At 36.6% G+C, this 15685-nt stretch overlaps 1 protein-coding gene across 1 annotated transcript in view; it reads right to left on the bottom strand.

Moving 5' to 3' along the window:
• Window positions 1-15685, bottom strand: part of LOC107740991 (A disintegrin and metalloproteinase with thrombospondin motifs 13) — a 25334-nt gene that overhangs the window by 3394 nt on the left and 6255 nt on the right. The window contains exons 10-28 of the mRNA XM_016553568.1: window positions 13856-14006; window positions 13248-13352; window positions 11956-12107; window positions 11710-11773; window positions 10034-10160; window positions 9808-9956; window positions 7951-8071; window positions 7774-7854; window positions 6762-6943; window positions 6493-6643; window positions 6058-6187; window positions 5537-5716; window positions 5060-5255; window positions 3824-3923; window positions 3609-3738; window positions 3335-3523; window positions 1888-2092; window positions 1405-1741; window positions 258-404 (exon numbers count right to left, since the gene is read on the bottom strand). Coding sequence (XP_016409054.1) covers window positions 258-404; window positions 1405-1741; window positions 1888-2092; window positions 3335-3523; window positions 3609-3738; window positions 3824-3923; window positions 5060-5255; window positions 5537-5716; window positions 6058-6187; window positions 6493-6643; window positions 6762-6943; window positions 7774-7854; window positions 7951-8071; window positions 9808-9956; window positions 10034-10160; window positions 11710-11773; window positions 11956-12107; window positions 13248-13352; window positions 13856-14006 — 2897 coding nt within the window. The remainder of the gene's footprint in view (window positions 1-257; window positions 405-1404; window positions 1742-1887; window positions 2093-3334; window positions 3524-3608; window positions 3739-3823; window positions 3924-5059; window positions 5256-5536; window positions 5717-6057; window positions 6188-6492; window positions 6644-6761; window positions 6944-7773; window positions 7855-7950; window positions 8072-9807; window positions 9957-10033; window positions 10161-11709; window positions 11774-11955; window positions 12108-13247; window positions 13353-13855; window positions 14007-15685) is intronic.

Genomic DNA, 15685 nt, shown 5'->3' with positions numbered 1-15685 from the left:
GTGGCTTTTTTTGTTTTTTACACTCTGATAAAATAGCAGCACTCCATTCCCGGGGGTCAGGCGGCTCTGGCGCACCAGTAGGACATTTGATCGTGATTTCAGCGTTTTACCGGTCATCCTCTCACAGAGACGCATCAGGATGAGTCTGTCATACAGGGCGATGTTCGGCGATGTTCTCCTCTGAAGATTACACACAATTCACTATACTAGTACTCCCATCAGATTCCTGTCTGTAAGAAAAGTAGCTCTCTACTTACTCTGCCGGCAGTTAAGAGTGCTGGATATGATTTTGATCTGAATAACCTCATCAAGAGGTCGACCAATAGCAAAAATACACCTCGTCTGAGTGACGTTACGCAGATCAATAGTTCCTGAGTCTTGAAGCAGAAGTCGCCCACAGAAACCTGAAACCAGAGTAGATGACTTACTCCTCACTGCTTTTTTCCATTTATCCCTCCATTCATCCAACTGTCTATTCAAAAAACAATCCAAAAGATACTATAAATAATATAAATTATAACTATTATAATATATGAGGATATATAAATATATAGGGAGCCAAACAGGGAATAATTATATGAAATATGTGACCCTGGACCACAAAACCAGACATAAAGGTAAATTTTTCGAAATTGAGATTTATCAAAAACATCTGAAAGATGAATAAATAAGATGTCTTGACTTAAGACCGGTTTTGTGCTCCAGGGTCACATATGAATATGAAGTTGCAATTCTGTATATATAAAACTAAATCTGAATATAAAGTAATATTTAAATCATAAATATGTAAATGTAAATCATGAATTTATAGTTATAAGTCTGAATTTAATTTATAAATCCTGAATTTATAACTGTAAATCATGAATATATAGTTATAATCCCTGATAATATATTCTAATTATACGTTTTGTGAATATATTTATATTTTGAGTTCTAACTATATATATATATATATATTCAGAGTTTTAATCTGGGTTAATATAGTTAACTAAGACTAAAACCATTAAAAATAAAAATAAAAAAATTAACTGAAATAAAACAAAAAAAACTCTGGTTCTAAATTTATCAGTATCAAATTTGAATCTATATATTTAGAATTATATATATTTGGATTTATAAATATATATTTTTATTTTATTTTCAGTTTGGCCCTTCTTAATAATAATAATAGTGTATCTCTATATTAAGCCCATTTACAAATTAAACTTTAAAAAAAAAAAAAAAAACATCTTATCATTATGTTGACATTCTTTAACATTTAACACCAACATTCCCGATTTAAGGAATTTAATTTCAAGATTTAAAATAAAATAAAAAAATTGTAGAATATGCCCCCTTTTGAAACTGAAAAGGTTATCAAAGCTGACAGTTTTATATGGAGCTAGCAGACACTTGCCACCTAACTGGTCTGTGGTGGTTCTGTTGTGCTCATGGTGCTTTTCATCACATCCGCTGTAGCTGCAGTGGCTGAGAAACTCTTCCTCATCTTCATCATTCTGACAGCTGGAGCTGGTGTGGTTCTCTGTGTCCCCTCTTCTCTCCGGGGCTCTGACTGCATGCGAGTGCTGTTGGGCTCTGGTGTGGAGGTCTGAGCTGAGGAACAGTCAGGACTATAGCAGGCCTGGATGGTGATGGGTTTGGGTAAGTGGAGGCAAAGGAAGGGACTGACAGGAAGAGGGCTGGATGGGCCCATGCAGGACACGGTCCGAGACTGGATCCCATCACCACATGAGACTGAACACTTCATTAGAGAACAGAGAGACAATGAGGAATGGAGAAGCACTGACTTTCTGGAACATACATCCATAAACTGGGACTCGAGGTTGTTTGATAACAGCTGTGCTGTTAGCATATGTAGTCTGGATCATGGATGTGCTGGCACTTTACCTCACTCCACTCATGCACGTCCCAGTGGAACGAACAGACTTGTGTGAAGCATGGTGCAGTGATGGGAGGCTTGATTCCTGGGTCACACCGGTCCTCCTCCAGGACCCTCTCTACACCTCCTTCATACTGAACACACCGCACACTCCTGACAGCTACACCCATCCCGCATGACACCGAACAGTCGCCTTGCTCTCCTGCCTGCCACCTACACAATCATTTCATCGGTTAAGACCCCCCTACTCTAGTAAAATAATATAATATAAATCAGTTGGTTTTGATTGAAGACAATAGGCATTAAGTGGCAATGGACATTAAGCTGAGACCCGACCAGGGTTATTATTATTGTTAACTAAAACTAAAACAATAAAAAAAAAACTTTTAATTACTTGAAATAAAATAAACATTATGCTTATTTTATTTCAGCTAGTTTCTACTTGAATTTTTCTTTTTCGTTTAAAGTACTGAAATAACTACAATTAAATAAACAAAAACTAAAAATAGATGAAAACTATATAAACATTAAAAAAACGAATAAAAATGACACAAACACAAAAAATAACTAAAACTTTAACTATAATCAAAATGAAAACAGAAAAAGTAAAAAATAAAATCCAAAATTATTAACAAAAACTATAATAGAATATCAAGTATACTAATAACACTAGACCCAACATAGTTGCAAAAATGTTTGCTGTACAAAATTGTCTTAAATGAACAAAACGGGACATTGAACAACAATCTCCTAAACAATGAATTTTACTAATGTTATAACAAATTGTGTAGCAAATTATTTCTAAATCAAACTTTCATCTGACCTTAAGATGACTTAAAATTATTCAAAATTTCGCTTTAAAGTAAGCTAAAACAGATAACAATCATGATATAAACTGACATTGACGTATTTCTTATTTTAATTTGCAAATCTTATTTTAGCCTGGAAAAGTCTAAAAATAAAATAAAAAAATCCTAAGAAATAATGAAAATCTCTATATTGAATATAATTATGTCAAGCTCTAAATTTGAAAAAGGATATTTTAATATTCCTGTATGCATAATTTTAGTTGTGTAGATTATGGTTCGTTGCACTTTATTATTTGCATTTAGTACCGATTCTTAGCCTGATGTCTGTTACTCAATCAGGGGTGCGTTTCCCAAAAGCAACTATTGTCCGTCGTTACCAATAGAGTTCAATGGAGCTAACGACCATAGTTAGCTAACGATGCGTTTGGGAAATGCACCACGGAACAGGCCATGTTTGCTATTTTTCAGCTTATTAAAACGTGCAAAAAAACATGACAAATTCTTCCAAGTGTAACGGGGAGTAATTGGATTATATTTTCAGCATTCCAAGCAGCCTAGTAAAATGTGTGCAACACTACGACTTACTCTGAACTAGGACGGAATGAAGATATACTGAAATGTGTTCAGAAATGTTTGACAGCTTTACCTGGCTGGACAGGCTTCAGTATTACACTCCACTACCTCTGAAGGTCTGGCCACAGACTGACAAGCAGATTCTCCCACCACCAGATCCCTGTTTCCGTCTGCTCCCTCCACCCTCTGGGAACAGTACAGGACTCTCTTCGCTACACCACCTCCACAAGACACACTGCACGGGCCCTGTATGTAGCGCCACCTGATAAAGAAGATAATGTGCTTATCATGTGTAAATGTATAGAAGTAGGTCTAGAAACTGAAAGTAGAGTTTAAGCAGCGCTTACATAGCAGGACACTTTGATGGGCTACAGGGCTGGGTGTACATCTCTGGTTTACTGACACGATCACAAAGGAACTCTGGGACTTCTAGCCGTGATTGGTGATCCACACAGGAGAACCAAACCTGCTGAGTTCCTACATAAGCATGCAAAACGATGCACACGCAGTCACAAATAAGTGTTGGCCATAATTTCAGCATGTGCATTCGGTTCCTACTTACCGTTCCCACAGGTCTTTGAGCACTGGCTAATCACTGGACTCCAAACATAAACCGGAACCATTCTGGAGCGGGGCATTACACGGGAGTCTGTATGGATCTGCTGGATATTAAGAAGACATTTTAGAACAGACCATATATAGACCTTATGCGTCAGAGAAACAAGTATGCAGCCATCTTTAGAATTGTTCGTAGAACGAGAAGATTTTAAAATGAGTGGTTCATTCATAAATTCGTACCACTTTAACTTCACGGAAAACAGAGGACAACGAGCACAGTGCTGAAAAGGGGTGGAGCTACATAAGGTTTATACAGTAGCTAGATTATAGATAACTAGATTATAGATTATACTACCGTTTAAAAGTTTGGGGTTATGTTTTTTTAAATGCTCACCATGGCTGCATTTATTTGATCAAAAATACACTAAAAACTGTAATATTGTGAAATATTATTACAATTTCAAAGAATGTGAAATTTGTTTTCAATTTGAATATATTGTAAAATGTGATTTATTCCTGTGATGGCAAAGCTGAATTTTCAGCATCATTACTCCAGTCTTCAGTGTCACATGATCTTTCAGAAATCATTCTAATATGCTGATTTGCTGCTCAATAAACATTTCTTATCATCAATATTGAAAACAGTTTATTTTTTTTGTGATAGGTTTTTATGATTCTTTGATAAATAGAAAGTTCAAAAGAACTGCATTTATTTGAAATATGAATCTTTTTTCATATGACATTTAAGGTCTTTACTAATTCACTTACTTTCAGTCTTTTGATCTGATTGGCCGAGTGTCCCTTCAGATTATATTTAGAGTTAGAACAGCACTGAGATGCTTTTGTTTGTATCATTTAACTGGTCTGTGGCATACTATATTACAGAAGACTTTGAGCATGGAGGGGAAATTGCTGCCACTCCATTCCACTCAAAACTCTGTTCCAGTCCTTGTGTTACTTGGTGACATGCAAAACTTGATGCTTTGGCTTCTTTTGAAACACTTTTTGTTGGCAAAGAATAATATACCTACTAATTGGCCAACTAAGGTAAAAATACCTACTGACTTTTAAACCTAAATTACTTTATATTGGCTTATTAATTTAAAATATTGACAATATTAACTGTTATATTAAATAACTGTGCTGATATTCAGTACAGCAGCACTCTTACTTGTGTGACATTGCTTCATTATTTTCTGATGTCAATAATACATGCTGAATAAACTTTGTAGCACAGTACCTCTCTTTGGGAATCCCAGCCGACAGGACAAACGTCCACCACACAGGGAACGTGTTCTGGGGGTTTGGGTTCAGAGCACAGGTTTTGGTCAACCTCAGAATCAGATCCATGATGGGAGCGGACACACAACACTGTTCTCTGAGCCTCCCCGGGTCCACACACAGCCGAACACTCGCCAGGTTCAGACACCTGCCATCTACAACACACACACACACAAAGACAAATGTATATATTTTTTGGTTTTGTTAGGTATTTCAGTACTTCAACTTAAACTAGACAAAAATGCAATGGCAAATTAATAAAATTAGAAATGAAATACAATAAGTTAAATTTTTAAATATTTTATTTAATTTCAGTTAATGTTTATTTTATTTCAAGCAATGAAAATTTTTATTTTTTTTTTAAATGGTTTTAGTTTCAACTTTCGACTGTCTAACATGCTAATTCGTTGAATTCTCACACACTTTTGTACATTACCTGGCAGGACAGATTTGGGGGTTGCAGGTCTCAGTGGTTTGGGGTTTCGAGTCAAGCGCACAGTCGGAGTCAGGCAGCTCCACTTTCACCGTACCCTGCTTCTGAACACATGTGACAGAGCGCCCCTGCTCTCCCACGCCACAGGGGGCGCTGCAGGGTCCAAACTCACCCACCTCCCAGCTACAACACACACACAAAAGACCCCATCAAAATGACAGCCCTTGCAGTCGTCCATGCTTTAGTGTTATAATGTTATTTATAATGAAATGTTGACTTTTGGCAATAACGCAACAATCATAATTAGTCTTTTGAAACATAAAACTGGTTTTGTGGTCCAGGGTCACAAATGTGTCTCATTCAAGTCAACATCAAGTAGGTGAAGTTGGACAGGGCCAGAGTGGTTTGCTATACTCAAGAAAAAAGGTATTTGATTTTTTGGTAATTTATGAATTGTTCTGGTATGTTTGAAAGGCCAATGATTCCTCTGAGGCAAAAGATGAATGTGAGCTACTGAAAGGCACCTGGGTGGGCAGTCGGTCTGGAAGCAGGGCTGCAGCTGATCTGGTGCTTGCGGGGATGAACTGCAGAGCTCATCTTCCAGACGCTCCAGTGTGAGCACATCCACACAGTGCTGACTGATTTTCTGCATGCCTACAACAGAGAGAGTTCAAATTCAAACTGATCAAGACTATGATAGTTAGAGACTATTAAGTTAGAAGTTAAAAAAGAAACTGCGCACAGAACAGTGCTTATAAATAGTTGTATAAAAGTATTTTAGTGTGTTTCTCCATCTTCTGTCTTTGTGAGCAAAAATAATTAATATGGTAACTACACCAAGTTTTACCAATGATAACTCATGGTCCAAGTTATATTTTGGTCAGTTGAGATAAATGAACTTAATGAAACGGATTACATGTAACATGTTTTATGTGCTCAGAATGTCACTGCTGTGTTACCTGTGCCGCAGGTCACTGAGCAGGCAGAGATGACAGTGGACCATCTGCCTTTAGCAGCTCTCTCCGCTGAAACAGCTTCAGACGAATAGTACTGGTATGAGATGTTTGGGGTGGTAAGGTCTCCATACTCTTGCCCGTATTTCCGAAACACCTAAAAATATAAATATAGCAAATAAACAGTTTTTGTCACAAATGAGTGATTTTTGAACATTAACATTAAAAAAAGTCACAAATAACAAAGCTCCAGTAAAAAGAAAGATGCAGCAGACCTGTATGTGGATTTTGTCTGTGACTGGTCCAGAGATAGTGAGCTCTTCGTTTTGAGGCAGGTGGTCAGGTGTGAGGTACAGGTTATAGATTATGGGGCTTTTCTCCAGAGGTGAGGGGTACGTGATGCTCAGGCCTGGGCTTCCATCTCCAGACACCACATATTTATCATTTAATAACACCGCTGCAGGAAATAAAGGGACATTTCTTTCATATCATTTTTGAACTCTATTGATTGTTTCTTTGGACATACTGTACTCAGATATAATTTGAATGTCTGTCAATGTAACAAACGCCACAAAAAAGACAATCCTTCCAGGCTGATGCATTTAAATTGGCTAGATTTTTAATAAATGAATAAAAAAAAAGGAGTGGTTACAAGGTTAACGCCCCTTACACAGCTTGGGGCCAGTAAGACTTCTGATAGAAATTTATACTTTTTTCCAGCAAGGACACAATAAATTGATCAAAAGTGACGGTAAAGACGAAAGATTTTTATTTCAAATTATGTTCTTTTGAACTTTCTATTCAATCAGAGGGTCCTGAAAAAAATGTATCAAGAGTTCCACATTAGAATGATTTCTGAAGGATCAGGTGACACTGAAGACTGGAGGAATGATGCTGAAAATTCAGCTTTACAATCACAGAACTGATTTACATTTTAAAATATATTAAAACAGAAAACAGTTATTTTTACATTGTAATAATATTTCACAATATTTCCGTTTTACTGTGTATTTGATCAAATAAATGCAGCCTTGGTGAGCAGAAGTGATTATTCCAAATGTTGGAATTGTACTGTATATGAAGTCTAATGTTGGTAAAGAATATAGTTTTCATTCTAAACTATTTAATACTGAAATCTTCTGCTGGTTTCATTCTCTAAGATACACAACCAAAACTCTCTTATTCCACCATACTACACGATTTCAATACTAAGCGGTGTTTAAAAACAGTATTTAGTTCTTTTAACAGGACTGACAACTGTATTCTGTTGAATGTAGCTATACTCACCAAGGTGTGTAAAAACCGGCTTCGTGTTAATCACATGAACCTGAGAGGCGTTCAGAGGAAGGCTGAGGAATGTGACATACTCTTGAAAAGACAACAGACAGAAAGAGGTTATTATTCATATTTGAAAGCAAATGACTGGACAAATGATGGATATGTCTGAGAATGACCGCTGCTTACCTCCAGCCTCTCCGCCTGAATAGGTGTTTGAGATGAACTGACAGGTGGAGCCATTGCACCCACAGACCCCACACACATCCTCCACCTTCCCAGAATGCATTACTCCATCACAGCCAAAAAGCTAAGTCGGGAAGTAAACAGTATGGACAAATTATACATGTTAAATATTGGACTGTGTCCAATGATACTCAAAAAGTGGGCAAAAACATACTTGAGTTAAGTACGTAACAACCTGCTGGATGTACGTTATTACACTTGAATATTGTACAGTCTTTCTACTTATTACACAGCTTTTCACCTAATAAATAATTACATATACATGAAATATTGATTTGAGTTGGAACTGATTTAAAATATTACCTGTTTATTATGTTATAATCCGTTACAATGTACAAAACAATCATCCTGGCAACATGATGAACACCACAACATTACAGTACTAATACTGAAGTCCTCTGAATTTAAAATAGGTTACAGTCCATATGCAAGACTCAATGCTTGTACCACTTGCAGAGAGCAAGTCAGTATGGAAGCTTTTTTCAAACAAAAAATAAAACGGGTAAACGTGACTTTTTATCTTATTATGAGTTTATCGCATAATTCTGACTATTTTTCTTGCAATTGAGATATAAACTTGCAATTGCAGAAAAAAGTTGCAATTACCTTTTTTATTTTTATTTTTTTTAATGCAGTAGTCGGAAAAAAAGGAATTTTGAGGAATTATAAATTGTGAGATGTACACTCAGAAGTAAACTTAGTTGGCACTTACCTGGCACTTTCCACCCAGACAGGCAGAAATGGAACCACGTGGTACAGTATGACCAGCTTCACACCGCGTCCCATCGATGAACTGAGACCCACGACTCACCATGAAGTCCTGCTCACGTGAGCGACACATCAGTTTACACTGAGCATCACCTGGAAGGGAGAGAAAGACATGAGAACAGAGAAAACAACAAAAGACTAATTGAACAGGAAGATGTTTATGGGTGCACCTGAGCCGTAGCCGACAGCAGGGATCCAGGGAAAAAGTCAGAATTGCAAGATGTAAACTCAGAATTCAGAAATATAAATTCTAAATTGTGAAATGTAAACTCAGAATTCAGAAAAAGTCAGAATTGCAAGATGTAAACTCAGAATTCAGAAATATAAATTCTAAATTGTGAAATGTAAACTCAGAATTCAAAGAAAAATCTGAATTGCACAATGTAAACTCAGAATTCAGAAATATAATTTCTAAATTGTGATATGTAAACTCAAAATTCAGAAAAAAAGTCAGAATTGCAAGATGTAAACTCAGAATTCAGAAATATAAATTCTAAATTGTGAAATGTTAACTCAGAATTCAAAAAAAAATCTGAATTGCACGATGTAAACTCAGAATTCAGAAATATAAATTCTAAATTGTGAAATGTAAACTCAGAATTCAGAAAAAAAGTCAGAATTGCAAGATGTAAACTCAGAATTTAGATATATAAATTCTAAATTGTGATATGTAAACTCAGAATTAAGAAAACAAAGTCAGAATTGCTAGACATAAGCAGTTGCAAGATATAAACTCGCAGTTAAAAAAAAAAAGAACCGTGAGATATAATACTCGCAATTGAAGAAAAAAGCAAGTACCTTAAATTATTACGTGGTGGAAACAAGCTCCCATACATACGTAAGCGATGTGATAAGAGAGGTGTGAAAAAAGCACCGGCCTCAGGTTCACGGATGAGCGATCTGTTATTCAGTTGTTATTGACGACGACCATTATTGGTGAATAACAGACCTCGAAATGTCACGACTCATCTAAAAAAAATCTGTGTACTAAATAAGGAGTAAACTTAGTTTACATTTGTTGTCTGGCATTACCTGGCACTTTCCACCCAGACAGGCAGAAATGGAACCACGTGGTACAGTATGATCAGCTTCACACCGCGTCCCATCGATGAACTGAGACCCACGACTCACCATGAAGTCCTGCTCACGTGAGCGACACATCAGTTTACACTGAGCATCACCTGGAAGGGAGAGAAAGACATGAGAACAGAGAAAACAACAAAAGACTAATTGAACAGGAAGATGTTTATGGGTGCACCTGAGCTGTAGCTGACAGCAGGGATCCAGGTGTAGACTGAGCTGGAGTCTGGAGACACTGACAGAGACTGCTGGTCTGTGGCTGAGCACTGCTGAGACATGAACTCCAGCTGAGTCGACTCACAGGACTGGAACAAACAACAAGACACGCATGTCACTTTAAACCATCAGTTTACCTGCTTTTATTTCATTTTACAGAAGGCAATCTCATTTAAAGTTGCGTTTTCAAGCGTTTTTTACAACTCTCATTTCATCATCTCTCTGACCATTAAACAGGCTGTTTTTGCTACTGTACCTTTAATGCCTATATATGCAAATGACCTTTGTTATACTCTAGGTGAGGGTTTCCAAAACTGGGCTTTTTTTGAGAGTTTGTTGGGGGAACTGCAGGGGATGAAATGTAAACTCAGAATTCAGAAAAAAAGTCAGAATTGTAAGATATAAACTCAGAATTTAGATATATAAATTCTAAATTGTGAAATGTAAACTCAGAATTCAGAAAAAAAGTCAGAATTGCAAGATGTAAACTCAGAATTTAGATATATAAATTCTAAATTGTGATATGTAAACTCAGAATTAAGAAAACAAAGTCAGAATTGCTAGACATAAGCAGTTGCAAGATATAAACTCGCAGTTAAAAAAAAAAAGAACCGTGAGATATAATACTCGCAATTGAAGAAAAAAGCAAGTACCTTAAATTATTACGTGGTGGAAACAAGCTCCCATACATACGTAAGCGATGTGATAAGAGAGGTGTGAAAAAAGCACCGGCCTCAGGTTCACGGATGAGCGATCTGTTATTCAGTTGTTATTGACGACGACCATTATTGGTGAATAACAGACCTCGAAATGTCACGACTCATCTAAAAAAAATCTGTGTACTAAATAAGGAGTAAACTTAGTTTACATTTGTTGTCTGGCATTACCTGGCACTTTCCACCCAGACAGGCAGAAATGGAACCACGTGGTGCAGTATGAGCAGCTGGCGCCTATTTATACTATAGTCGCACCGGTAGTGACGTCATGGCTGTCGCCGGCCAACAAGTTGGTGTTTTTTCAATGTATGCTTCAGACACGGGTCACGACGAGGCGTTCCCCCATAGCGACCCCTAGAGGACGCAGTTCGAAGTTCCCATGAAAGGGAACAATATATTTTTGAAAACTGTGATTTTGTTTTGATAAACAGGAAGTTCAAAATAACAGCATTTATATTTTTTGGTAAAACCCTTTATTTAAAAAAATAATAAAAAAAATATTTTGTAGCAAAGTACAAGTCTTCACTTTCACTTTTGATCAATTTAATCTGTCCTTGCCAAATAAAAGTATTAATTTCTTTTAAAAAAATTTACTTACCTCAAACTTTTGAATTGCAATGCAATTTTAGTTCAATTCTTTAAAATGCTGTTCATTGCTTGTTCATGATACACACTGATGTTGACAGTTTAAACTAATTTAAACTCATTGTAAAGTGTTACAAAATTAATGAAAAATAAGGTCAAATAATGGGATGTACACTGAAAGAATAAATGCTATTTAGCAACAAATAAAAAAAAGAAAGACAAAAAAGCAGGCCAGCATACATACTGCAGCCTCATGGCAATGTATAGATGGTGCAACCCTTCATTTGACTAACATGACCTACAGAGGCCCAGAGTAAACATGCCCAGTGGCTATTACCTGCCGATTACAAAGTTCAGCTTCTGTGTCCTGTCCTTTACAGACGGTACCACCAAAGGCTGGCCTGAAACACAGAAATATCACTATGAATACATATATATGTATTGCATCTAATATATAACCACTAGTTTCTCAGCAGAAAAGCAAAAAGTACAATGTACTGACTTGGTACATTGAGAAGTGTTATTTTTCTATAGGCTCTCATTTCTAAGAGAAGTTGTGCCTGTCATACAGTCACTCTCGCACCTGGGGTTGTTGCACTGTCTCCTGCGGTAAGTGATTCCTCCTCCACATGTTCGTGAGCAGGGAGAGAATTCAGACCATGAAGACCAAGAGCCGTGAACCATCATGGAGGAACCCAAAGTAGAAGGAGACACACACCGGCCCTTCAAACACCACTACAACAAAACCGAAAGATAATGGAAAATACATTTTTCAAGCAGTATCTAACACATTTAATATTTGAAGAATACAATGGTGAATTTCTTTCTAGTAATCTCAAACATCTTCCAAATAACCAGAAAATATTTCAAGAATATACACTGCTCAAAAAAAATTCAAGGAACACTTTGAAAACACATCAGATCTCAATGGGGAAAAATATCATGCTGGATATCTATACTGATATGGACTGGGTAATGTGTCAGGAACGAAAGAATGCCACATCGTTTGATGGAACTGAAAATGATCAACCTACAGAGGGCTGAATTCAAAGACACCCCGAAAATCAAAGTGCAAAAATGATGCAGCAGGCTAGTCCATTTTGCTGAAATTTCACCATCTTAACCATCACTGAGCTCACTAGAGGACATCACTGAGCCCACTAGAGGACATCGGGCCCTCAGGCCTCCCTCATGAAGTCTGTTTCTGATTGTATGGTCAGAGACATTCACACCAGTGGCCTGCTGGAGGTGATTTTGTAGGGCTCTGGCAGTGCTCATCCTGTTCCTCCTTGCACAAATGAGCAGATACCGGTCCTGCTGATTGGTTAAGGACCTTCTACTGCACTGTCCAGCTCTCCTAGAGTAACTGCCTGTCTCCTGGAATCTCCTCATGCTCTTGAGACTGTGCTGGGAGACACAGCAAACCTGGCAATGGCATGTATTGATGTGCCATCCTGGAGGAGTTAGACTGCCTGTGCTACCTCTTTAGGGTCCAAGTATCGCCTCATGCTATTAGTGACACTGACCCTAGCCAAATGCAAAACTAGTGAAAAACAGTCAGAAAAGATGAGTAGGGAAAAAAATGTCAGTGGCCTCCACCTGTAAAACCATTCCTGTTTTGGGGGTCGTCTCATTGTTGCCCATCTAGTGCACCTGTTGTTAATTTCATTAACACCAAAGCAGCTGAAACTGATTAACGACCCCCTCTGCTACTTAACAACTGACCAGATCGATATCCCAGGAGTTTAACTGACTTGATGCTACACACTAAAAAGTGTTCCTTTCATTTTTTTGTGCAGTGTATAAAGATGCATACAAACAATAATTAGTAAGGATTTAATTGTTAATAAATGCTGGTCAATAGCAGTCTGTCACCTGACTGGGCCCACACTCCGTCCCGTCCAAGAGTGGAACAAGGAGACGAGTGCATGAGCTGCGGTCACGAGGGTTGATATGGCAGGACAAAACACGACAGGTTGCCTTAATGACAACAGAGAGAAAAAATCACCACAATAAAGCTTAACAATTAACAATTACAATCAAAGACCTACAGTAATGAAATCAAAATTAAAATGATTTGTAAAATGTTTTATGTTATATCAATATGCTATTTGCTTATGCTTCTCCTAAAAGCTGATTAAATGAATTTTAACTTCATACATACCATTGAAATGTTTGGGGTCGATAGACATATCTTATGCTCAGCAAGGCTGCATTTATTTAATTTAAAATACAATAATAATGTAAAATATTATGTTTTCGATTTAAATATATTTTAAAATGTAATTTATTCCTGTGATGTAAAAAAGCAGTGCTTTTCAATATGTTACGCCCAAACTTTCTGTATCAACAGGAAAGATGTCAACATAAAACAGAGAACTATGCTGGTCAAGTGATTTGAGGTCTTTAAAGTGTTAGCATGGCAGTCAGCTCTTTGAAGATTTACACTGATAAATAGTCTTCTGAGGGTCATTCCTTCTCACCATATCACCATTAGTGAAAGAGCAAGCAGTAGCCGAGCTGCCAAACGCTATACGACACTGATCATCCACTCCATAGAAGAGACCAGGCCTCCAGTCCTGCACTGATCCACCCAGCACCGGCACATCCTTCACACACTCCGCCTTCCCAGCACTGCACAGACAGTCAACACACAGTCAACACACAGTCAACATATACAGTCAACATATACAGAACATCATCATGATGAATAATACTGTACATAAGAAGTCTCTTACATTCTCCAAGGCTGCCTTTATTTGATCAAAGATACAGTAAAAACAGTGATATTGTGAAATATCATTGTAATTAAAAATAACTATTTTGTATTTTAGAATTTAATTTCTGTAAATACATTTTCAGCATCATTACTCCAGTCTTCAGTGTCACATAATCCTTCAGAAATCATAATATGCTGATTTGCTCAAGAAACATTTCTTATTATTATCAATGTTGAAAACCGTTGTAATGCTTCATATTTTTGTGCAAACCATGACTTTGTTTTTCGTTGATTTTTTAAAAATTTTATTTGCTTTTAATGCATTCTTGCTGAAAAGTATTAATAAAAATCTTACTGACCCCAAATTTTTAAGTGAAATGGAATAATATAAAATACAATAAATAAACATGGTGCAAGTGAAAAACTAAAATGAAGAGAATTGAAACCTGTCACAGCATGTCATATTTCAAAATAAAAAGCAAAACAAAAAAAACACAAGAAATTATTCATGATTCACCAATTTATACATACGTTATTTTATATAAATCAGGAAATAAACAGAGATTTAGAAATTCTAAAAATCATGACAATTGTAAAATTAAAAACTTTAACAAATGGTTAAATTGATCATAATTTGTAATTAAAGGCACTTTTTTAACTTTAGTTAGTATGTAATGTTGCTGTTTGAGCATAAATAATATCTGCAAAGTTAAGACGCTGAAAGTTCAATGCAAACAGAGATATCATCTTTTTAAATTAAGGCAGTACAATAAATAAACATGGTGCAAGTGAAAAACTAAAATGAAGAGAATTGAAACCTGTCACAGCATGTCATATTTCAAAATAAAAAGCAAAACAAAAAAAACACAATCAATTATTCATGATTCACCAATTTATACATACGTTATTTTATATAAATCAGGAAATAAACAGAGATTTAGAAATTCTAAAAATCATGACAATTGTAAAATTAAAAACTTTAACAAATGGTTAAATTGATCATAATTTGTAATTAAAGGCACTTTTTTAACTTTAGTTAGTATGTAATGTTGCTGTTTGAGCATAAATAATATCTGCAAAGTTAAGTTCATCTGAAAGTTCAATGCAAACAGAGATATCATCTTTTTAAATTAAGGCAGTTTAATGCCCACAAAAACGGCTCGTAGGGACTACAACAAGTTACTTCCCGGGTTTATGACGTCACAAACCCAGATAAACCCCGCCCCCGGGAACATGCAACGAAGGGGGCGAGGCCATGCTGCGCTGCTTTAGAGAAGAGGAAGAGTTGTTGCCATGCCGTCAAAACTAGGGGTGCACGAAAACATCTATTCATATATGAATCGCGATTCTGTCTTCTAACAATTGTAATGGATTCACAAGTTTCAAAATCAATGTTGTGAAGCAGCGGTTCTTAATCCTATTCCCCGCGTTCCCTTGATCTGCATCTCTCTCTCTCTCTCATTCAGATTATCAGCTCAGCTCCAACAATGACCTGTTCCAATTATACACTTATTTTCACATACCTACGAGAAGCGTTAAACTTGGATGCGTGTGCGGTTGCTGTACTGTATTAAAGCTTTAATCAGGATAAAAC

This window comes from Sinocyclocheilus rhinocerous, unplaced genomic scaffold (genome assembly GCF_001515625.1).
Source record: "Sinocyclocheilus rhinocerous isolate Xijiao unplaced genomic scaffold, SAMN03320098_v1.1 scaffold1548, whole genome shotgun sequence".
Classification (NCBI taxonomy): domain Eukaryota; kingdom Metazoa; phylum Chordata; class Actinopteri; order Cypriniformes; family Cyprinidae; genus Sinocyclocheilus; species Sinocyclocheilus rhinocerous.
This window is presented reverse-complemented; position numbering and strand designations above follow the sequence as displayed.